This window comes from Callithrix jacchus, chromosome 15 (assembly GCF_049354715.1).
Source record: "Callithrix jacchus isolate 240 chromosome 15, calJac240_pri, whole genome shotgun sequence".
Lineage (NCBI taxonomy): Eukaryota > Metazoa > Chordata > Mammalia > Primates > Cebidae > Callithrix > Callithrix jacchus.
Genome location: NC_133516.1, coordinates 77,999,926 through 78,023,003, shown reverse-complemented (window position 1 = coordinate 78,023,003; position 23,078 = coordinate 77,999,926). Strand labels below are relative to the sequence as shown.

The 23,078-nt window shown below is 43.9% G+C and overlaps 1 protein-coding gene across 9 annotated transcripts in view; it reads right to left on the bottom strand.

Moving 5' to 3' along the window:
* Positions 1-23,078, bottom strand: part of HEG1 (heart development protein with EGF like domains 1) — a 99,321-nt gene that overhangs the window by 33,236 nt on the left and 43,007 nt on the right. For 5 of the 9 annotated variants that reach the window (XM_035273977.3, XM_035273980.3, XM_078351903.1 and 2 more), the window contains 10 exons: positions 22,448-22,750; positions 19,847-20,185; positions 18,313-18,648; positions 13,459-13,758; positions 11,349-12,743; positions 8,796-8,912; positions 8,067-8,186; positions 3,957-4,060; positions 985-1,043; positions 573-733 (listed from right to left, as the gene is read on the bottom strand). In XM_035273977.3, the coding sequence (XP_035129868.3) occupies positions 573-733; positions 985-1,043; positions 3,957-4,060; positions 8,067-8,186; positions 8,796-8,912; positions 11,349-12,743; positions 13,459-13,758; positions 18,313-18,648; positions 19,847-20,185; positions 22,448-22,750 (3,234 nt within the window). The remainder of the gene's footprint in view (positions 1-572; positions 734-984; positions 1,044-3,956; positions 4,061-8,066; positions 8,187-8,795; positions 8,913-11,348; positions 12,744-13,458; positions 13,759-18,312; positions 18,649-19,846; positions 20,186-22,447; positions 22,751-23,078) is intronic. The other 4 variants (XM_035273979.3, XM_078351902.1, XM_008982305.6 and 1 more) reach the window with 3 other exon arrangements.

Sequence of the window (23,078 nt, the reverse complement as noted above, 5' to 3'; positions counted from 1 at the left end):
TATATCATGACGAAGGTTTTGGTGGTGGTGGTTTATTTTGTTTTTTGAGGCAGGATCTGACTCTGTGGCCCAGACTGAGTGCAGTGGTGCAATCATAGCTCACTCCTGGACTTAAGGGCATCTCAGCCTCCCAAAGTACTGGGATTACATGTGTGAGTTGCCAGATGAAGGTTTTCTGGGTCATTGACAAGTATGTACATTCTGTTTCCCTAAAGAGAACAGGAACTTTTCAAGGGAAAAGAGTGATTTCTGCTTTCTTACATCACATCAGCTCCTATATCCCTCCCCCTCCTACATCAACACTGGATAAAAGAAATGGAGCTGCATGCCAAGAATCATGTGTCTTCAAGGCTGTGTGTACGGGACCCTGGGTGTGTGCGTGTGTGTGCTTGTATGTGCATGTACGCATAGAAGAAGATACATGCACACAAAGGTCTTTTGCTTAACACCCATGTCAAAAATAGGCTCTATGAGGGCCTTTCCTGGGCCTGAGCCCTGGATGCCTTGCGTTTCCATCTTAGGTCTGTGCCTAACTATACAGGTAGGGTCCTCCGAGAGGGCCATCCTCTTACCTCTAAAGATCCGCCTCTGAGATCCCAAGAACTGGCAGACCTCAGCAGAGGACTTGCAGGAGTTGACACATTTCTGCATCCTATCAGCCAGGTCAAACAACGTCACATTGGAGGCCAGGGAAAAGGTTGTCTGCAGTGAGATCACCACCACATTGGACTCCCTATAGGCAAAGTTTGTGGGTTTTTAATAGCCCTGAAATGACACGTGGGTCCCAAGACTTTTAGAAATGAGTGTCATCGCCATTCTCCAGTGACGGAATGGGAGAGCATGAAGGTCAGTGACCTTGGCCCTGGATTACCCCATGGCTGGGTTAAAACAGGGCCCGGTTTTGTTGCTGTCACCCATGTTAGAACAGCCCCGCCCTCCACTTCTACAGACTGGGTCACAAGCAAATGTAATTCTGTTACTTACCTAGAGGTGTGAACAGTAGATCGGATGTAACTAGGTAACGTTGAAAAACACATATTTAACTGAAAGGAAGAACAAGTCTGTCGTTAACTGCGAGTTAGACAAAAGCCTTGGACCTAGAATCAGTTTCCTATTTTCAGGATAAAACAGGCATTTTCCAGCCATCAGGTTATCAGCAGGCGGCTTTGCACAGAAGTAGTGTCCTTTTTTTGTTCCCCTCTTAAATGCCTTCTGTTGTTCCATGAGTACAAAGAGAAAGAGGCAGAGAGTAAATCAGTGGGGAAAATCTTGGCAGGAAATGATGTTCAAAACAGCACCCTTGGATGCAAAACATCTTCAAAGGAGCAGCTCTCTTCTAAGGCCCAGGGTTTCAAACAACTCAGAGGCAACTGTTTATTTGGACTTTGCATACTGAACGAGCTGCACTGGAAAGGCTCCTTTCAGCTACCATAGGTCTGACAGGCCCTACATAGACGCCTCATCATCTACAATGAGTTGACCTAACTCAGAGACAGGTCTTCTTCAAAAAGGCTCTCCATGAGAAATTACATTACGTGGGTCAAGAGCCCTTTTGTGGAGAGCAAATTAAGAGCTACTCTCCCTATGTCTGCCTTGTGCCCTCGGAGACAGAAGAAAGTCTCTCTAACAGCATGAAATATCAGGCCTGCTTCCCTCTGCCCTGCAGAGCTAGAGACTCCCTTCTGGGAGTGGAGGGACTCAGTACTGGGTCCAATGTAGACCCACCTGTCTTCAAGGCCTGTATCTCAGATACATGCCACTCTGCAGAAGATGGAGGCAAACATGGGACATTATCAAACCCTTTTTGGCCTCTTATGACATCACTTTATAGCCTAATAGCAATGATTTATTATTGTTGTTTTATTATTAACGTGTTTTTCCAGGTTTGGTAAACAGAACATCTTGGGAAAGACCATTCGTGTGGCTTCCCCAGCCAATGACTGATTAATCTTCACTCTTTCTTGGGGATAGGTATGTCACATCACCAGTAAATTACACGTTGATACTGGGCCAAAAAAATAATAAGTCAGATAAGTCACTGAGCGCCGTGTAATGTGAAGGAATGCACTTCTGTACAGGGGTCTAAACCCCGGTACTATCTTAGCAGGAGATATCCATCCACAGCATGACCAGCGGGCAGCAGTAGTGAAGGGACGAGATGTAGGATTAGTAGACATAAAATTCTGCTGTGTAGTAAAGAATTTAACTTCAGCCAAAGGGAAGTCAGGTCTTTGCTTTTGGCTCCTGGGAGGCCATCTCTAAGCCCTTGGAATCTGCCGTCTAATAAAAATGTCTGTTTACCTGGGGGCGCTGAGCCATGCCAGAGAGTCCAACAATGTGATTTATGGTGGGGTTGGGTAACATGGGTATCAGCTCCATGTCTAGAGGGGCTAGAGATTGAGGTCAGCCACATGACAAAGCCCCACAGGGTTCTGGAGAGCTTCCATAGTTGGCAGTACTCCCTGCATACTGGACACGCTGTTGCCGGGAGGAGTTAACACTGCATGACTCCTCAGCGGGAGGACAGCTGGAAACTCTGTGTTTGGAATTCTCCCAGACCCTGCCCCATGCATCTCTTTCCTTGGCTGATTTTAACCTGTTGACTTTCACTGTAATAAACTGTAGCTGTGAATATAATAGCTTTTAGTAAGCTCTGTGACTCCTCTAGTGAATGAGTGAAACTGAGGGTGATCTTGGGGGATGCCGGAACTTGAAATTGGTATCAGTAGTGAGGGTGGCTTACTGGACTGTTCCCCAACTTTGCACCTGCTCTGTGCAGCCTCAGGCAGTATCATTCACTTCCAGACCTCCTGGGTTTCTATCTGCAGACATGCTGGCAGTGCCTTTTACGGGAGGGTACCATCCGGCATCATCACCATCATGAAGGGAATGCTCAGGAGTCAGAGGAATAGAACTGGATCCATGTTTTACACAAATAAAATCCAAAGTCTTATAGAAATGTATAATTTCTGGCTAATATACTAACTCTTACAAAGAACAAGTAAAACTGAGATTGGAAATCAATTCATCTCTAGTGATTTTTAATAGCAAATTTCAATTTTCTGAACCCAGGGTTTGAAAACTCACTGTATAAATGAGTCACATCTCTGACTTAGATAGCAGTTGAGAAGCAGAGTTTATTTTCTGAGCTTCATTTTCCTCTCTTCTTTATTCCTTTCCATTTTCCTTTTTTGTTATTGCTGTTTTTTGGGGTTTCTTTTTCGAGACAGGGTCTCATTCTGCCACCCAGGCTGGTGTGCAGTGGTTGATCACAGCTCACCACAGTCTCAACCTCCAGGGCTCACATGATCCTCCCATCTGATCCTCCTGAGTAGCTGGGACCACAGGTGCACACCACCAACCCCAGCTAATTTTTGTATTTTTTGTAGAGACGGGGTCTTGCCATGTTGCCCAGGATAGCCTTTTTCTTTAAAAAAAAAAAAATCTGATAAAAAGCAGGCAAATCGCCCCTCAATCACATATACAGTGAGTTCTCAAACCCTAGGACATCAGGATTAACTGTTGGCACCTTTGGCATTCCTTTGAGGAAAAAGAATATCATTCCCCCGAGCTCCAAAACCCAAGGATAAAGTCACACAGTGTGTCAAGAGCAGATGGGACCATACGATTTTCTGGGTCTTTCCTCCTCACCAGCAGCTCCTGCTGGTGTCTGTCATCTGTAGGTCTGTGACTGTGAGATTGCACGTGGAAAAGAAACACCAAGGTGCAGATAAAGACTGTGCATGAGGACACCCTTGAAGAAACTCTTCTACTGGGCACCAACACCCTGCTTCTATGTCTGAAAGGCTTTTTATTTTACCATGAAGTTTCCCGTCCAAATATAACAAAAGTGAAGAGCCCAGGAGACACAGCTGACCCCCAGCAGTCCCCACTTGGAATGAAATCCGTTCTAGGAAACAAAAGACCAGTAGAAAGATGCCATTCGGGACACTTACCATTTTGGTGATCTCATTTTCAACTTCTTGTAGATCTGAATGTTTTTCCACAGTAGTATTAAGAAAAGTTCTCTTTAATTTAAACTCTGTCATGAAGGTTCTTACTGAAAATGAAAATGTAACTTGTTAGATCATGTGACAGAAGAATCTACGTCAGGCCGTGTGTTTGCAAATCTCTGGGGTGTCCAGCTTTACTCCGCCTCACGGGACAATCTCTCTGCATTTCTTTCTCCTTACGGGTGGAGACCCCTCTCCCTCTTCTAGATTTTTCTCTAGCAAAGTGAGTGTCTACTGGGCTGTGCTGAAGGCTTCGACTGAGCAAACTTTTGAGAGAGAGAAACTCCAAAGAACCTTTTGTGTATGTGCAAGGCTGCTAAGAGAAGGAGCCTTCACGATGTCCCTGGGATGGCCTCCCACATAATAGATGCCCAACAAAGCTGCTACAAAGAAGAAACATGAGCAGGTCTAAATAATGTCATCCTAGGAGGAGGGAGGGAGGTGTGTTAGACGTGAAAAATGCTCCTCAGGCCTCATCAGGCTTTCGACAGAGGAAAGCTTTTGTCCTCTGAGGTCTCCAACTGAATCATGCCCTCCATATTCAACGGGGTGCTTCAGTTTCCTTTTGTCCTTAGACCACCCCCATCCAAATCCCATTCCTCTTCGTCAGAGGAAATTCCCATCTTATCATTGATAAAGGGGGCTTCCAGAGGTCAGACAACTTCCTAAGAAAGCTCACCCAGGCTCCCAAGGGCCACCATTGGCATTGGAGCATATGCATGTCCATCTTCAAAGCTCTTCTTTCCCCTATGACCTCTGTGCCCTGAGGAATCTAATAAACTAAGGACACCCAAGGGGCTTGAGAGAAAGAAAGGTGCCAGGCATCTGTGGTGGGCCTATACTCCATGGGACTGCCAACTCCATGATTATAAGCCACATAATGAAAACAGCCCATATTTGAGACACTGTTGAGATCAGAAATGAAAGAAAGCAGTCTCATTTTCAAGGCCCATTTCACTCATAAAATAAAATTCTAGTTAATATCAATTTGTGCTGATTGGGCCTGAGGGGAATGGGACTTACAAACGAGCAGGCAACCAAAATTTAGTATGGCATGTTTTATTGCTGGCTCTTATTTTCCTTTATATTAAATGCTTATCTTTCCCTCTGGAAGAAAAAAAATAACTCAAGACACAGAAGTCCATGAAGCTGCTCTTTCCCCAAAAGCTTGCATGCTGAATTGAGAAAAAGGCCCAAAAATGAGCCAGAGAAAACATTTAACATCTTATACTTACTGTCTAAAGCGCTTAATCCTTACTTAACATCTTTTTGCTTGTTCTACAGTTCAGTGAAGCCAGCTGCTTAGGACTCTTTCTGAGCAGCAGGGAGCTCTTTGAAAACATTCTTGGCCAAATGAAAGCATTTCAGCATGCTCTAATTTGCATGTTCCCCTGATGTTTATGAACAATGAAGCTAAATGACTTGAAAAGGACAAGATGATTGTGAACGCGATAGTGCTGCTCTCCTCCTGAGCCGTGCTACCTGTGGGACCCTCTGCACAGGCTTCCAGAACAATGGTCCCGCCTCTTCACTTTGCCATCTCACATGTCTAGGCTGATACTTAGACTCTCTGTACAGAAATTCACATTGCAAATGTCAGGTACATGGATCTGTTCTGAGTCAGGACAGTAAACGTGGCCTCTGCTTTCAGTGTGAATATGAAGACATATCAGTTTCCTTCCAAACCCTGCAATTGCTCTGGGCAGGGTTTTGTTTGTTTGTTTGTTTGTTTGTTTTTAAGGCATTTACACCTTTATGCCTGCAATTCCATCACCACCTGGATCTAAGTAGGATTTTTACTTCCATTTTGACTGTTGATTTTCCTATGTTATCTAAATGATTTTTGGAGGGAAAGAGCCAAAATTATTACTTTGTATTCAGCAGCTTATTGTTTTCATTGCTTTCAATTCTGGTCCAAGAGTTGGAAGACTAAAGTTAAGTGATACCTCCCATCTGGACAGCTCGTTACCATTTTCAAAGCTTGCTCAAATATATTACTTAATTTGATCTTCACAATAATCTTGAGTGGGAAGCAGGACAGATGGTAATCTGATTTTACAGACGAGGACATTAATGCTCAGGAACCACGTGCTATAGGTGGTGGCTCTGGAGCTGGAAGCAAATCATTTGAGTCCTGGGCACATATACTTTCCCCACAATGCTTAACAATAAAATCATTTCCAGCTTCTCTGTTCTTAAACTAAAAACTCCTGGCTTATTTATTAGGGTGTGGCTAAATAGTTTACTAAAATGCAAGTAAATTATTAGAATAAAATAAATTCTTTTTTTTTTTTTTGAGACAGAGTCTTGCTCCGTGGCCCAGGCTGGAGTGCAGTGATGCGATCTGGACTCACTGCAACCTCCGCCTCTCAGGTTCAAGTTATTCTCATGCCTCAGCCTCCTGAGTAGCTGGGACTACAGGCATGTGCCACCACACCTGGCTAATTTTTGTAATTTTAGTACAGTCAAGGTTTTACCATGTTGACCAGTCTGGTCTTGAACTCTGATCTCAAGTGATCAGCCTACCTCGGCCTCCCAAACTGTCGGGATTACAGGCATGTGCCACCGTGCCAGGTCTGTAATGCAGAATGAGAGAAATTCTTGAATTTAACTGATGTCTCTATTTCTAGATCCTTCTTTTTGAAATAATGTTTTCATGTAATCTTTGTATTTTAAATAATTTTCAAAATTTTACCCTTATTTTGGTAGGGTACTTTTAAAAAGTTGCTTCAGCCTATAGGTAATAGCATTTTCAAAGGATACAGACACTTGCTCTCTCAAAAACACTGAGCACTTTTTTTGTGTTAAGTGTCACCCTGGGCAATTTAAGATAATTCAAAGATGAGTTATTTTACCTGCCAGTTTCCTTAGCTTAGAAACTGTAACTGGCTGGGCACAGTGGCTCACACCTGTAATCCTAGCGCTTTGGGAGGCCAAGGCAGGCAGATCACTTGAGGTCAGGAGTTCGAGACCAGCATGGCCAACATAACAAAGCCCCTTCTATACTAAAAATACAAAAATCAGCCAGGCATGGTAGTGCATGCCTATAATCCTAGCTACTTGGATGCTGAGGCATGAGAATCGCTTGAACCTAGGAGGTAGAGTTTGCAGAGAGCCGAGGTGGTACCACTGCACTGCAGCCTGGGTGACAGAGTGAGAGTCTGTTCCCCCGCAAAAAAAAGACCCAGAAAACTCTGTATCTTTCGTTTCTAACTTCTTCAACAAGTTATATATTAAATTCAACATTCTAACAAAGGTCACACCCTGCAAACAAGAAAGCTCCTAAGATTAACACATTATCATGTAATAGAAAGAGCTGTGGGGTGGAAACCAGGTCTCTCATCAACCTCTTACATAAGCTTGGCCACTTAGCACTTTGTCAGGGCCTTGTTTTCATTTGGTTTGTCTGTTTGCCTTTTAACTTGTGAAATGGAGATGATTTTCAAAATCAAACAGCTTCATGAATCTATCAAATTAGCGAGCAACATATGACAAATTGTGTGATACGATTAGGACAGCAGCTTTCTCAAAATGTATCTGCCTATGAACAAGAGCATGAAGATCATTTTTAAAAACTGAAAGAATGTGTGAATGTAGTACGACAATCAGAGTTTTACTCTCTCTTTTCTCTACCTAAATGTGTTTGGGTTTTTTTTCCCCTATGTAGTCAGAATAATCCTTTTGACTTTTTTTCCCTAGCTGCAGGGTGGAGTGGTTAAGCAAATAATATTATACACAAATGATGGCATAATATGCAGTCATTAGGATGTTTGTACACTGTTTTTAACAACATAGAAAAATGTTTAAGACATAATATTTATACAAACATCCTATAATTTCAACTATGTAAAAATATACTGCACACAAAAACATAATGCAAAGTAGGGTGCTCTATCTCCAGGTATTAGAATAATGGGCAACGGCTTCCACTTTTTTCTATATTCCCATACCTTTGACAAACACTGATTTTGATTAGGAAGAAAAATAATAAATGTTACTTTGTAAAATAGATTGTGGTATAGAATAAAGTCCGAAATAGACTAAGTCTCTTACCCAAATTGCATATCCCTTTTTCCAACAGGTACCCAACTGGGCATTTGCAGATAAAGGATCCCTGAGTATTGTTGCATGTGGCCATGGATGGGCAAGGGCTTGAGAGGCATTCATTCACATCTGTAGAGGAGAAAAAGGAAGACCATACTGAATCTACAGCAAACAGCAAAACCATAACCCAGTATAGTAAGTACTTACTAATGGCCAAATGGTGCTAGGTGTGATGAGACCCCAAGGATGAGTATGAGAACACCCTTGCCCTCAAGGGGCTTGCCATCTATTGAAGGTGGAAGTGACCACAGAAACAACTAACTGTAAATACAACATAGGATTTGCATATGTGGGGGAAACAGCAAATTTTAACGGAGGGAGAATTAACGACTATTTCAAATAACATCTGGACTACAACTGAAAGGAGTTTAATAAATAGATTAGGGTGGCAACAGGGGAATTCCAGGCAGAGGCATCAGCACAGAAAAGTCCAGGGGCAGGAATAGGGTCCAGTGTGGCAGGAGTGTCGGGAACAGACCCAGATCAGGAAGTCTGTCAGTGCTACACTACAGTCCCTGACACTCTCCTGCAGATCACAACCTACAAGCATGCTAACTCTCAAGTAAGCAGGGTATTAACTAAAATAGCATATTTGTCCACATTTTGGAGGAAAAAGGAGTGTATTGGGTAGCCCAATATGGTACTGTAGTATAGACCTCTGGACATTACATTACTTACCCACACTGCAGTCATCCCCTTGCCAGGAAGGCAGGCACCTGCAGTGGTAGCCACGGCTGGTGTTGTCTGTGATGCATTCGCCATCATGAAGACAAGGGTTTGTGGCACAGCTGTTGACTACAAACACATTCCAGGAGTAAAGCAGTTAACCACACAGGAAATATAAAGGCAGCTCTAGGTAAATATTTAATTCTCTCAGCTAATATTTGGTTCTTGCTTATTTCTGTTTACTTGTCCTGAAAGGCCACACTACAGAAGTAAAATGGGTTTCCCAGAGGTGCAGTGGGACTGGGTCCTGATACAAGTGTTAGACAATGGGATAGATCCCTGAATGCAGGAACTGATTGTAATCAATGCTGCTTACAGGTCACTCCATTCAGGACTGATGATGATATTGCCTTTGAGACACTTAGAAAATTCTACGTAGATCAATGCCAATTGAAAGCACACATTAAGGGGGAAGAGGATCTCTGATCAACTCATCCCCCTACTAGGAGATTTACTCTGTGTGCGCATGTCTTGTGTGTACACACGTGCCCTGCCCTTTCTCTTGGGCTCTCTTTATCAAAATCATAGTATCCTTTACCCCAAAGTCTCCAAATTTAACTGAGCCTCCACATATTGTGCAATATTTAGAAAATGATCAGAGTTGAGCAGTTATGTAATATGCTTCATAAAGGTTTCTGACATACTTAGAGAAGCCGAAGCCCGTAACTGTATTGTCCGCAAAAAGGAAATCAGTGGTGGAATAAAAAAAAGAAGGTAAAAGTCAAGTCTTCACTCAAAAAAATAGTAACAATAACCCTGAAAACAAATAAGCTAAACCTAAAGACGGTATTCTGGAATATCCTTTATTGCCATGTCAAGTATTACTTAAAATCACCCACAGAAGCACAGCACCAGTATAACCAAACACTGATCTATGAACACTGGAACAAAAATATACCAACGGCGAGTGAATCTGCCCCAATACTCACAGTTATCATCAGAATGTCTACAATTGACTTTAAGGGAGATTTGTGAATTAGATTCCATCTGGCACTGGAATACATGTGGCCTGTGAAACTGAAGGTTATAAGCCTTGAAGCAAGGCTCCCAAACTTCCCTGGGGAAAGATCCACTTTTCATTTCCCAGAGGTGCTCAGATCGCTGGTACAAAGGAGCACTGTGGGGCTGGCATGGGGGTGGTTTGCTTATGAGCCTCCAGCCCAGGTTGACTGTGGCTGACAAGCGGGAACTGTGCTGCTCACTGAGCTTCCTGCCCCAGACACTACAAAGCATCATCTCTTCTTTCCTTCTTCCCTAACACACCAGTTTCCATTTCACTCCTTCTCCAGCAGCAGTTTTCCTTTTCTTGTGTCTGGACAAGCCAAAAGCGTAATTTTGAACATGACATGAAAAGATTCATCATCCTACTTCCTTCCACTGTTCCTTAAATGACAAAAGATCATTTGGCTGGTTTTACTTTCCAGCAACTTCAACATGGCTATAAAAACAACCCTAAGTGTGAAGTAAAGGAGCCCTGGCTGCGTAGTCACCGTGGGAAAAGGTTAGTTCATCATCTTTTCATTTACATGTCTCCCCACTTGCATGTATCAACTAGCCACACTCTCTTTGGGAGACAAAGCAGCTTGGGCTCAAGAGAAGCCCAGTGACCCCAAGAAGCCCCCGTTGACTGGGGAGGCCCTGACTCAGACACTCTGGGATCTGATCTAGAAGCAGATACCCAGTTTATCCCTGCTTCAGCTAGGCCACCTAAGCTTCTTTACTTTAGTTTCTCCACCCTGCAATCCTTCATCATCGCCCTCCTCTGACCTCTAAGAAGTTAAAGGCATGCTTGGAAAGCTCTTAAGCCGAGTGTGGTGGCTCAAGCCTGTAATCCCAGCACTTTGGGAGGCCCAGGTGGGCGGATCACCAGGTCAAGAGATTGAGACCATCCTGGCCAACATGGTGAAACCCCATCTTTACTAAAAATATAAAAATTAGCTGGGTGTGGTGGCACACACCTATAGTCCTAGATATTTGGGAGGCTGAGACAAGAGAATCACTTGAACCCGGGAGGTGGAGATTATAGTGAGCTGAGATTGTGCCACTGCACTCCAGCCTGGCAACAGAGCAGGCTCCAAAACTGAAGGTTATAAGCCTTGAAGCAAGGCTCCCAAACGTCCCTGGAGAAGGATCCACCTTTCATTTCCCAGAGGTACTCAGATCACTGGTTAAAAAAAGAATAGCAAAGAAAAGAAAAAGAAAAGTTCTTACAACTACAGGGCATTAAAAGCTGCAATTGTGCCATCTACTGATGTGACACATGGCCAGTGCATCCTTTCCTCTTTATTCAGGAAGCATTATGCAACACAGGGGCGAGAAAACTAGGCCCACCCATGACCTTCTTTTACGCTTTAAGTGTTTCAACAGGAAGCATTTTAGGTCACAAAACAGAAGCTATCAAATGCCAGCCATTTCCACAAATTCACATGAACCCCGAGCCCCATGCAGCTCTCCGTGCTAGACTGGGCCTTGCAGTTAATGTGTGCTTGTGTGACTGTGTTTTACCTGAGGCTGAAGAGGACAGTGTTGTTGTTGACAGTGTGCTGCTGTGAACAGCAAAGGTGGCAGAGTTGGGAGCCAAGGCTTTAGCCGTGGAAACGTCTGTGGTTTGGGGAGAAGATGTTCCGAGGGAATGTGAAGCTGGACTGTACTCTGCTGTGACGCCAAGCCTTGTGGTCAGTTCTTTTGCTGATGTGGGTACACTGGTCAGAGGGATCAATCTGGTGGTAGCATCTACATTCACTTGGTTCTTTTCTGTGCTGATGCCACCTTCTGTTGAGATTTGAGGAACTAGAATTTCAGGATGGGTTGGCAAGAGCTGTTTTCCAGCTGTAGTCTGTACGGCTATAGGGCCAGTGGCCAGAGATGCTGTGCTTGACAGGGTGCCAGGAGTGCTCACAGGAGGTTGAGAGGTCTTCAGAATGGTGGTTGTGAAAGCTGGAGATATTTGCGCTAAGTTGGTGTTTGTGGCTGGAAGGGTTTGCTCTGTGGGGGACTCTGTTAAGGATGGAGGCAAAGGAGAGCTCGTTGTTACAGCCTTGGTGGACTCTGTGGGCAGAGACACTGGGCTTGGTGACTTTGATTCTGTAACGATTTTCTCTTGGTGTGGGGTGCTCTGGTTCTTAAGGTCTATGGTTTGACTACTATGGAGCATTGTCATGAATGATGTCATTGTTGATGCCTGAACTGAAGTCATAGGAGTCTCTTTTGCTCTGGGCAGGACTGGGGTAGAAGATGATGGTGGTAAGGGTGTTTGTGAGACAGAAAGTGTGGCAGATGTAGATGCTGTTAAGGATACTGGTAAAGGTGATGGTGAGGAAGACAATGGTGTGGATGCATCAGAGGTAGACTTTAGCAGATGCATGGAGGCTCTGGTTGATGGTAAAATTGATGAAAATAAATGGTGGGATTCTGATACAGAGGGCAGAGGCAAAGGAGGTCCTGAAGAAGAAGAAGAAGAAGAAGAAGAGGCAGCAGCAGCAGAGGAGGAGGAGGAGGAAGAGAAAGAATAAGAGTCACCAGCAAACCCAGCATCAGTGTCCAGAACAACTGAAGTGTTTGGCATATTAATGGTGGGTGTGTAAGATGGAAGGTTGGATGTATGCAGAACCAGTGACTCAGTAGAAGGCTGAGCATATTCCCCATCATAGGATGAGATGTTACTTCTGTCAGTCTGAGCATAAGAAAAAGAGGAATCATCTGAATGTGAAGAGTTTGACATCTTAATATAAGAAGTCGAGCTCTGTACAATGTCTGAGGATGAACTGTTATCTGTAATGGACAGTAATGCCCGTTCTCCTTTAGTGAAAGTAGATGACAGGTAGGTGTGGTCTGTGTGGTCGCTGGAAGTCCTTTGTTCAATAGCTGTGCCACTCACTTGACCGTAGCTAATCCCAGTGACTGCAAATGGAAAAGGCAAAGTTAGGTCAAATAAAAGAACGACAGATCTCTGAAATATGTACTATCAAACAGACTTTCAGTGTCCTAAAATGAACCCAAGTGGTATAACTCAAGTGGGTGAAATACTGTCTTTGGAGAGGTGGTTTTCAATGGGGAGCACTTTGAATAAAGACATTGTGGGCAGGCAGAAATGGTCGGTGTCTCCTCTGAGCAGACTGACGTGAGAGAAGCAGTGGCGGCAGCAGTGGAAATGTTAATAGAAGTGGGGACTAAGGGTCTAAAAACAGAGAGCAGTTCCAAATTCCCTCCACATGCCTTACTTGATAAAAGCAAATTAGTATCTGAAAAGATCTTAAGACCCCAAATAGAATAACTGTTATGCCTTAATAGAGGAAAACCCTCCCAACTTCCCATTCTGTAGAATGAGATATTTATTTCCCAGGAGATTGACCTTAGTGGTTGGTCTCTTATTTTAAGCCTCCCAGCAGACACTATCCCAAATTCCTTAGGTGAGTGTGTGTACAGGGCTCAGGGTGGGAATTAGGGAAGGGTGTTGACCTTGCTTAGGTGGCAGAAGCTAGAAACTTCTCTCCATAAAGAAGTGCCTATAAGGCACTTTCTGGCTTGAGAGCTAATTGAATCATCCCAAGACTGTGAGTAAACGGACAGATGAGCTGAAGGGATGTGTTAAAAGAGACTGTGGAAGATACCCCACCTCCCAGGGCACTGGAGGCAGCCAGTGACTGTGAAACCAGGCCACCATCGTCTGTCACGTTCACATGCAGAGAGACACTCTCTGTTTCTTGAGGCATGGCTGCTGCAGGGCTGCCCGCTTTCCCAGAAGTCGTGCTCATGCTGGTGTTGGTGAGGGTGACAGACCACAGTGTGCGTTCCCCATTTCCTGTGACAGTAGCTGAAGTGTGGGTGCCAAGAGAGGGCACACCAGAAGTCCTGTTCTCTGCACTGTCAGAAGTGTCGTCTAGCGCTCCACCCAGCTCTCGGCTGTCTTCCAAGGCTAAAAGAGGGGTGAAAGGGGATAGCTGATAAATGCAGGGCTGGAGTGACAGGATTGGGCACCAAGCCTCACTTCCTGGGCTATGGGAGCCAAAATGCTTCCCCATACTCTTAGGATCTTTATCTGAGATGTCTGTTGCTCTTGCAAACATGGATCAGTGATTGAAACCTCAAGAGGAATGGTGGATCAGGACATCTGTCAGGCACCCTAGATTTATAGGATTTATATTACTTTAGCAAATAGGATCGATATTGGATTTCTGCTCAGTGATACATAATAAATCAAGGTAATGTCAGTAGTGGCGGTGAGGAGGTAAACAGTGGGTGAAAGACTAATAACTCTACAGGGGCTTTAGACATTTGCACAAGGCCCAGGAGGGAGGCCACAGTCCTCCCTGGAAGGCTCTTCCTCCTGGAAGGACCAAGAATACATGAATGGCCGCAGGGCCAGTCATTCCAGAGCATTAGTACAATCGCAGAGAAACAGCCTAAGGCTGAGGGTGAAAGGTGGGCTCATTTTTTGTCTTCTTTTATTTTTTTTTTTAAATGTATCTGTTTTATTCTATTGATGAGGATGCAATAGGAAGATGACACATGAATAAATGTCCTTTTCCTTCTCTTTTGGGTATGTTTATGGTACAAACCTAAAGGGTCTTAGAACTAATCTTAGATTGTTAGATTATGAGATAAGCCCTTCTTTTCAGAAATGATGAAAATAAGGTCCAATTCTCCTTGGCTTAAATCCTTCCTAATCTGGCTGAACAAAAAAAAAAAAAAAACAAAAACAAAAACACAAACAAACTAACAAACAAACAAAAAACCAGACTACTCCTTTTCTGGTTCTTATTCCCATTCCCAGCCCAGACTAGCCATTGGTACCCCATGGCCATGCTTTGATGGAAAACAGTGTAAAACTGAGTGTTGGCTAAATTCATTTCAGGATAGGTTTGAATCGACAGACAGGATGAGCATGGGCCATGAGCATCACTGAGAAAGCCAAAAGCCAGAGACAGATGCGACTCAAGCCAGGCTGAAGGGCTCCAGACCTGTGGAGAGCCAACCAGGAGAGGCTCAAGAGCAGGATCTATCTGCACACAATTTCTCTGGGAAAAGAGAAAAAGGCCTTGGATGGGGAGATCCTTAACTCTCTGTTAGATGAAATTTAGGCCGATGACCACCTCAGGGTTACAGGCTTAACAACGTGGAGAGAGAGTCACAGCATGAACTAGAGGGGCTGAATCTGAATGCAGAAAAGGGAGTGGGCCAGAACTCTGAAAGGGTGGAGTGCAGAGCCCATCAGCTTGAGTGATTCTGAGGGAATCAGATAAAGCATTGTGTTAACCCACAGTGAGATGGTTTCAGGAATGTGGCTACTTCTTATCTAGCTCTTTATAACTGAACTCCAAGATCTGATCACACTGAAATCACATTTTTCACGTGAACCAACTGAGCATTAATTGCAGAGAAGAGGGGTACTAAAGAGATGTAAAAGGGAAAGGCTATGAAACCCAAGATCCTGGTTTGAGAAGGTAAAAGTCCTGAGCTCCACAGTAGCGAGGGTGAAAAATGATTCCTTTTGCTTAGGAGATAGAGAAAGTGTTTTCCAGGCACAGACACAGAAGAGCATAAATATCCCCCACTCGTATGTGTGGTATTCTTTCATGATAAGCATATGCTTTTCCATATCACATGAGTATTAGTAAATGCTAATCTTCCCCATCAATTAGGATTCTCATATGGGGGAAATGGAGCTATTATTAGTGGTGGAGATGTACGAATTTAAACCTCTTCAAAGCATACGTGATAAGCAAATACGTTTTTCCTTTAGTCAGAATATACTTTACATTGATAAGAGCCTGCTGAGAACTGTTTTAAAACATTATCCCAGGCCAGGCGCAGTGGCTCACACCTGTACTCCCAGCACTTTGGGAGGCTGAGGAAGGTGGATCATGAGGTCAAGACTGATACCATCCTGGCCAAGATGGTGAAACCCTGTCTCTACTAAAAATACAAAACTTAGCAGGGCATGATGGCACGCGCCTGTAATCCCAGCTATTAAAGAGGCTGAGGTGAAAGAATCGCTTGAACCCAGGAGGCAGAGGTTGCAGTGAGCCCAGATTGCATCACTGCACTCCAGCCTGGTGACAGAGCGAGACTCCATCTCAAATAAAGAAAAGAAAATTATGCCAAAGCATTATTAAAAAGAGACATCAAAAGAAAAATTTTCTCAAATTGACAAATTGGACATATTCAAATTTGAAAACTTGTGCTACAAATGATACCATCAAGAAAGGAAAGACAACCACAGAATAGGAGAAATGCTTGCAGATTATATATTTGATAAAGGACTGTATCCAAAATATACAAATAACCCTTTTTTTTTTCTTTTTGAGACAAACTCTCTCTGTCACCCAGGCTGGAATGCAGTGGAATGATCTCAGTTCACTATAACCTCTGCCTCCCAGGTTCAAGCTATTCTCCTGCCTCAGTCTCCCAAGTAGCTGGGATTACACGCATGTACCACCATGCCTGGCTAATTTTTGTATTTTTAGTATAGACGAGGTTTCGCCACATTGGCAAGGCTGGTCTAGAACTCCTGACCTCAAGTGATTCGCCCATTTCAGCCTCCCAAAGTGCTGAGATTACAGGCGTGAGCCACCAAGCCTGGCCACAAAGAACTCTTACAATTTAATAATAAAAAAATCAAATAACAGAATTTTAATAAAATACTCAAAAGATCTGAATAGACATATTCAGAGAAGACATACAAGTGGCCAATAAGCACATGAAAAGACACTCAGCATTATCAGTCAACTGGGAAATACAAGTCAAAACCACAATGAGATGCCTTCACACGCACTCAGATGAGTATAATCAGAAAAGACTGATAATTACAAGCGTCAGTGGAGATGTAGCAACATTAGAACACTTGTACATATACAGAGAATATAAAATGATGCAGCCACTTTGGAAAAGGGTTCGGCAGTTCCTCAAAGGCTAAAAATAGAGCTGCCATATAACCTGGTCATTCCTAAATATTGAAAATTTACAACCACATACACACTTGTGAATGTTCACCACATCATTACTCATAATAGACAAAAGTGGGGAACAACCCAAACACCATCAGTAGACGACAGGATACACAAAGTGCGGTATATCCCTGCTATGGCATATCTATATATAAATATATATATATTTTTGAGATGGAGTCTTGCTCTGTTGCCAGACTGGAGTGCAGCGGCACAATGTCAGCTCTCTGCAACCTCTGCCTCCCAGGTTCAAGTGATTTCCCCTGCCTCAGCCTCCCAAGTAGCTGGGACTACAGGCGAGTGCGTGTAGGCCCAGTATTTTAGTAGAGACAAAGTTTCACCATGTTGGCCAGGATGGTCTCGATCTCCTGACCTCATGATCTGCCCGCCTTGGCCTCCCAATAGCTGGAATTACAGCTTGAGCCACCGCGCCTGGCCTGCTACGGCATATTATTAAGCTGCGAATGGAATGAAGTTGTGATACAACATGGATGAACCTTGAAAACATGACACTAAGGGAAAGACACAGAAGACCACATATTGTATGGTTTCATTTATGGGAAATGTCTAGAATGGACACATCTACAGAGACAGAAAGCACAGGAGTGATTGCCAGGGACTGGGAGGACGGAAGAATGGGAGGTGACGGCTGATGAGGTTGGAGTTTTGTTGGGGTGATGGAAATGTTCTGGAATTAGACAGTGGTGATGCTGTACAACTCTGTGACTACACTAAAAATCAATGAATTGTGTACTTAAAATGGGCAAATACTATGGAAGGTGAAATATACCTCAATAAAGCTGTTTTTTAAAAAAGAATTTTTGATGAATGCCCTGACAACTACTCACGAGAAGGTGATATTTTCACCTTCCAGAAGCTCTGTGACTGAGGCAGATATGGAGTTACGATTTGGGCTGCAGGAAATGTGAGGAGGTGGACAGAGAAGTCCCCAAGCTGTGTGTGGGAAGAGGAAGTGGCAAGAACAGCTTCTCAGAGATGTACCAGAAAAACCGAGGGATATGTAGATATATAGGTGTATCTGTATCAATCAGCTAGAAGAAGGGCCTGGGGAATAAGGAAGCCGGAGGGGCCTCAGGAGTTATTTCATTCATGCACGGTTTGTTTTTCTTTCTTTCTTTCTTTTTTTCAGACATAGTTTCACTCTTGTTGCCTCGGCTGGAGGGCAGTGGCGTGATCTCAGCTCACTCCAACCTCTGCCTCCCAGGTTCAAGCAGTTCTTTGGGCTCAGCCTCCTGAGTAACTGGGATACAGGTGCCCACCATCATGCCCTGCTAATTCTTTGTATTGTTAGTAGAGATGAGGTTTCACCATGTTGGTCAGTCTGGTCTCAAACTCCTGACCTCAGCTGATCCCCTGCCTTGGCCTCCCAAAGTGCTGGGATTACAGGCATGAGCCATTGTAACCAGCCCTCATGCATGGTTTTAATATGCCACAGATTTCATAAGCATCATGAGTCCCTCTCTCCTCCATGGGGCACAGTTGCATGAACTAGAAAAACTCACTCGAACGTTCTTCACGTGGTGGTGATGAATTCAAGCTTTCTGAGGAAGATGTAGATGAAGACTCTGAATAACTCCTATCTCCCAATGCTGTGTGATGTCCTCCAGACTGTAGAGTCGAGTCTGAGAACTGGGTCAACACTGAAGCATTCACACCTTCAGGATATGAAGCAGAGCTTGCTGTCACATCTGCAGACGTCTCGCTGTTGGTCAAGGGCCAGCGTGCAGTGCTCTCGCCACCTCTCATGGGTGTGACAGGCCTAGACACAGTCTCAGTCTGAGACATGGGACTTCCATTTTGCATCTCAGAGCTGCTGGAAACCCGATGTTCTCCAAAGGCTGTAAGGCATCATGGGAAAAAAGGCCATGACAGAGATATGAAAGAGATCCCTTGGCAACTAATAAGTGAAACCTCTCTGAGGAAAGATTCTTTGCCAAGGAACCTGGTGTAATGTTTATTAAATGTAGTATGCACTATCATGTTCTAAATAGTTACTCAAAACTCTTGGGTGGCAATAAGATAGCAATACAAAATATATAACTTGTTGAACAGGGGACCTTAGAAGGAGCATGTGCAAGTAGCAGAGGGACCTATAGGCTTGAGTGTTTCATTCTCTTTCCCATAATCATTGGAAAGATTGAGTGTGTGCTTATGTACAACAAATACAATGCACATAAATACAGCACACAGCCAGAGGACTTTCCCAAAACAGTTCTCACATGAATAAAGGTTATTCTAATTCCAACGTATAGCCAAAAAAAAAAAAAAACCAACGATAAGGATTAATCCAAACCATGAATTTGGGAATGAATGAATCTGCACAGTCATGTGGAAAGATGATCTGTACACAAAATAACTGAAGCTAGTTTAAAGAGTGGGCCAGGCTGGGCATAGTGGCTTATGCCTGTAATCCCAGCACTTTAGGAGGGCAAGGAGGGAGGATAGCTTCAGCCTCTGAGTTCAAGACCAGCCTGGGCAACATGGAAAGACCCCATCTCTACAGAAAAATAGAAAAATTAGCTGGGTGGAGTGGCAAGCACCTGTAGTCCCAGCTACTCGGGAGGCTGAGGTGGGAGATCACCTGAACCTGGGCAGATCCAGGCTGCAGCGAGCCGTGATCACACTATGGCACTCTAGGCTGGGTGACAGAGACAGACCTTGTCTCCAAGACAAAATAAAAATAAAACATAAAGAGCAGGCCAGCCCTCAGCTTGAAGACAATGATGCAGAGTGAAGAGAAGAGGGAACAAAGAACCCAGAGGCTAAGGTCTCAACCCTACTGACTGAGCTAAATGGCCAAGCACCCATTACTTAAACCCCCAGAGCCATAGTTTCCTCATCTATAAGAAAGCAGGAGGAATGACACTTGTCTGACTAACTTCACAGTGTTCTCATAAGAGTCAACATCAAAATGCAATAGTGCCATTAAAGAGCATACTTTTCTCCGGAGATTACAAACGGTCTTGAGGAGATCCCCTAAGAAAATTCAACGATTCACAACATCCCCAATAGATCAAGGAAAGATGCAATACTTACTTGGGGAATCATTCTGCCAACGCAAAGATGTAAGTCCAAATTCATGTTCCGTGGATGGTTCAACGAATTCCCCATCGCCTGGATTCCCAGTTACGCCTCTGTTGCTTCTCGATTCCACTGCAGAGGGTGAAGGATGGACTGAGGCTGAAGTCATGGCAATTCTGGAGTCCTCAGGGAAGCCTTCGGTCTTGTTTATAGGTCCCAGACCAACTGTCAAAGATCGGAGCGTTCTGGGGCCACCATCAGTGAACACGGTGGCAACGTGCATTGTCTTCACTTGACTGACTGAGGGGCTGTGGAGGCCAGTGGACTTGTTAAGCTTTTCCGTACTTCCAGAAGCTACGACAGAAGAAGATATGCTTCAAAATTACTCCGGACTTTAAGAAAATCAGGACTGTATTTGAATACAAATGATGTTTCTTACATTTTGATGGATATACCTACATACCATGGACCTAATATAGATACAACCATATCTGTACACATACACGTGTGACCAGGACACATGCCTGCACTCTCCCTCACTAGTTCTAATTCTCACAGTGAAGGTGGAGAACAGTGAGGTCCGTCACTAGGCAGAATGAGAAGCTTATACGTTATATGTACTATTTGTTTTTTATAGAGAAAGATGAAATGTTTGCTGAATTCTACATTACAGCTTAAACAGGACTGGCCACTCTGATAAGGTTCTTGTTATTTTGTTTTGTTTTAGCAATGTAAGCCGTTTGTTCAAATGCTATCACTGATTAAAATCTCATACATAAAATGATTAAATGTGGGGCTGCTGCAAGGTGCCCCATCCCAGGTCACTACTGAGAAGGCCTAGGGTTTTGCTGAACACTGCAGGGATGCTCATGGCCTAGAGCAATCATTCCCAGCAATGTCACCGTCAAGGGTTCTTTATGATTCCCCACCTCACGGCCACCATAAACCTAATGTCTTGAAAGATTATTGACCAAACTGCATTTATTCAGTAACAGAATTTCTAACCAGCAGGAAATACTTATTATCATCCCACAAATTTAATTCTACCCAAAAGCAAACAGGCTTCATGATCATACTCTGCCTCATTAAGCTTCAGAGACCAGCTCTCAAATCTGCACATACTCCAATGGGACCCTTGGAGATCAAGGACTCCAGGAGCAGTTTCTCTAATCCATGGCTGCCATCCATGGGAAACTGTCAAGAACCTCAAGGAGTGAAGCAGACACTACTGGTCAAAAGGAGGAGTCTGCTCTACGGAAGTACGGGTGGCTCCCTCCACAGAGAACTTTCCAAAGGCTGCCCTGAGAACTGCCCTCCAGAAAGGTCTATTAAAATCTTCATTCCAAACAGGAATAAACTGCAGGAAAGCTTAGGGAATGGGAAGAAACATGGTAGGTAAGACTAAAGGCACAAAAAAAAGAGTGTGTTTCTTCTTTTTAGGCTAAAAATAATAAAAAAGTACCTTACTCCTATATAATAAAAGGCTTTGAGCTGTTAATTATAGCCCAGAAAAGGGAAAAAGGAAGTTGTCATTATAAACACTTCCTTGAAGACCAGTCCTATGTGCAGTTCTGACCAAAACCACAAATAAAGTTTAAATATCACTACAGTGAGAGAGAGACAGACAGACAGAGAGAGGGCAAGCAAGCATGGGAAACAAAAATGTTCCTCTCAGTCTTGTGCAAAACCATAAAACCAGCTATACCTAGAACACAGCCAGCAGCTCTGCTCACCCGACCTTAATGAACACAAAATGAAGACGCAGGCAATCTATAAAACCAGTAACTGAAACAAGAAACAGAGAGACCTCGACACAAAAAGAAAGTCCCAGACCACCAAAACCCAGCTCTACTTCAAAACATAAACCAAACCAAACAAACAAAGAACACTTCAGTATATAAGAAAGGAAAGTATAATAGACATGCCCCAAATCCTCACTCGGCCACGTGGCTTCTCAGCCCTAACTTCGTTAGAGTCATCATTTACAGCCACCAAATTACAGCCTCATAAGCTTGCTGGAGGTTCTTTCAAAACACTTTTATTCCCAGGAAACTGTGTTAATTTTATCCCTACAACATTCCCATCAAAACCCAGTGGTGGGCCGGGAGCAGTGGCTCACGCCTGTAATCCCAAGAATTTGAGAGGCCAAGGCAGGCAGATCACCTGAGGTCAGGAGTTTGAGACCAGCCTAGCCAACATGGTGAAACACCATCTCTACTAAAAATACAAAAATTAGCCAAGCATGGTGATGGCCACCTGTAATCCTAGCTATTCATGAGGCTGAGGCAGGAGAATCACTTGAACCTGGGAGGCAGAGGTTGCAGTGAGCTGAGATTGCATCATTGCACTCCAGCTTGGGTGACAAAAACAAAACAACACAAAAAAACCCCCAAAACCTGTGTAAACATGACTTTCAATACTGACATGAACTGGGTAGATTGTACCTACTTCCACCCCAAGTATCTGGTATAGAGGAATGGCATCTTGGCTTCATGTCTTTTCCCCCTACCCTCTATTATGGGTATGTAACTAGCTGGCTATGCCAGCTAGTTGATTCATTGATTCATGTCAACTTTGAGTAACTTCTGAGTGTTAAGCTGGGGATGCGGCACTCACATGAGGAATGATCTGAGAGAGGAGAGGAAGCCAGTGTCCTGGAGAAATGCGGCCAGGAGAGATCTGGTCCTGAGGAATTTCTCTTCTGAGGAGGCATGGTCAGTTCTCCCACCTCCAAAGCAGGAAGAGAGGACGGGCTCGAAGCTGAAGTAGTGGCCTCTTGGCTGTGCACAGTCACTTCTTCTGACAGCCCCATCACCCTCTCTGTTCCCATCTCTGAGGTTGTTCTACTCTTTTCTTGCAAAGGGGCAATTCTTTCATTGAACTCAGAACTGCTAGATGGCAGGTGAAGACTTTCTGAGGCTGAAAACAGACAGCAACAATTAGAATTCCACCAGCACACTTCAAATGTCTTAATATGCTTTGAGGGGGCTCAGTTCTCACAACTATAAAATATATAGAGACGTGAGAAGAAATTAGAAGAATAATTCATTCCATGAAAAATAAACTCTGAAAAAGACCACAAACCAAGGCAGAGACTGTTTGTAGATCTCACAAAGGTTCTGTGTATTGTGGTAAAATTCTCAGAAAAGGGGCACACTGGAGGTAAGTATCACACAATATGGAATGAGAGATCAGGGTCTGATCAGGACCCAGCACCCACGTCCACCAAATGGGTACCAGAATTTAC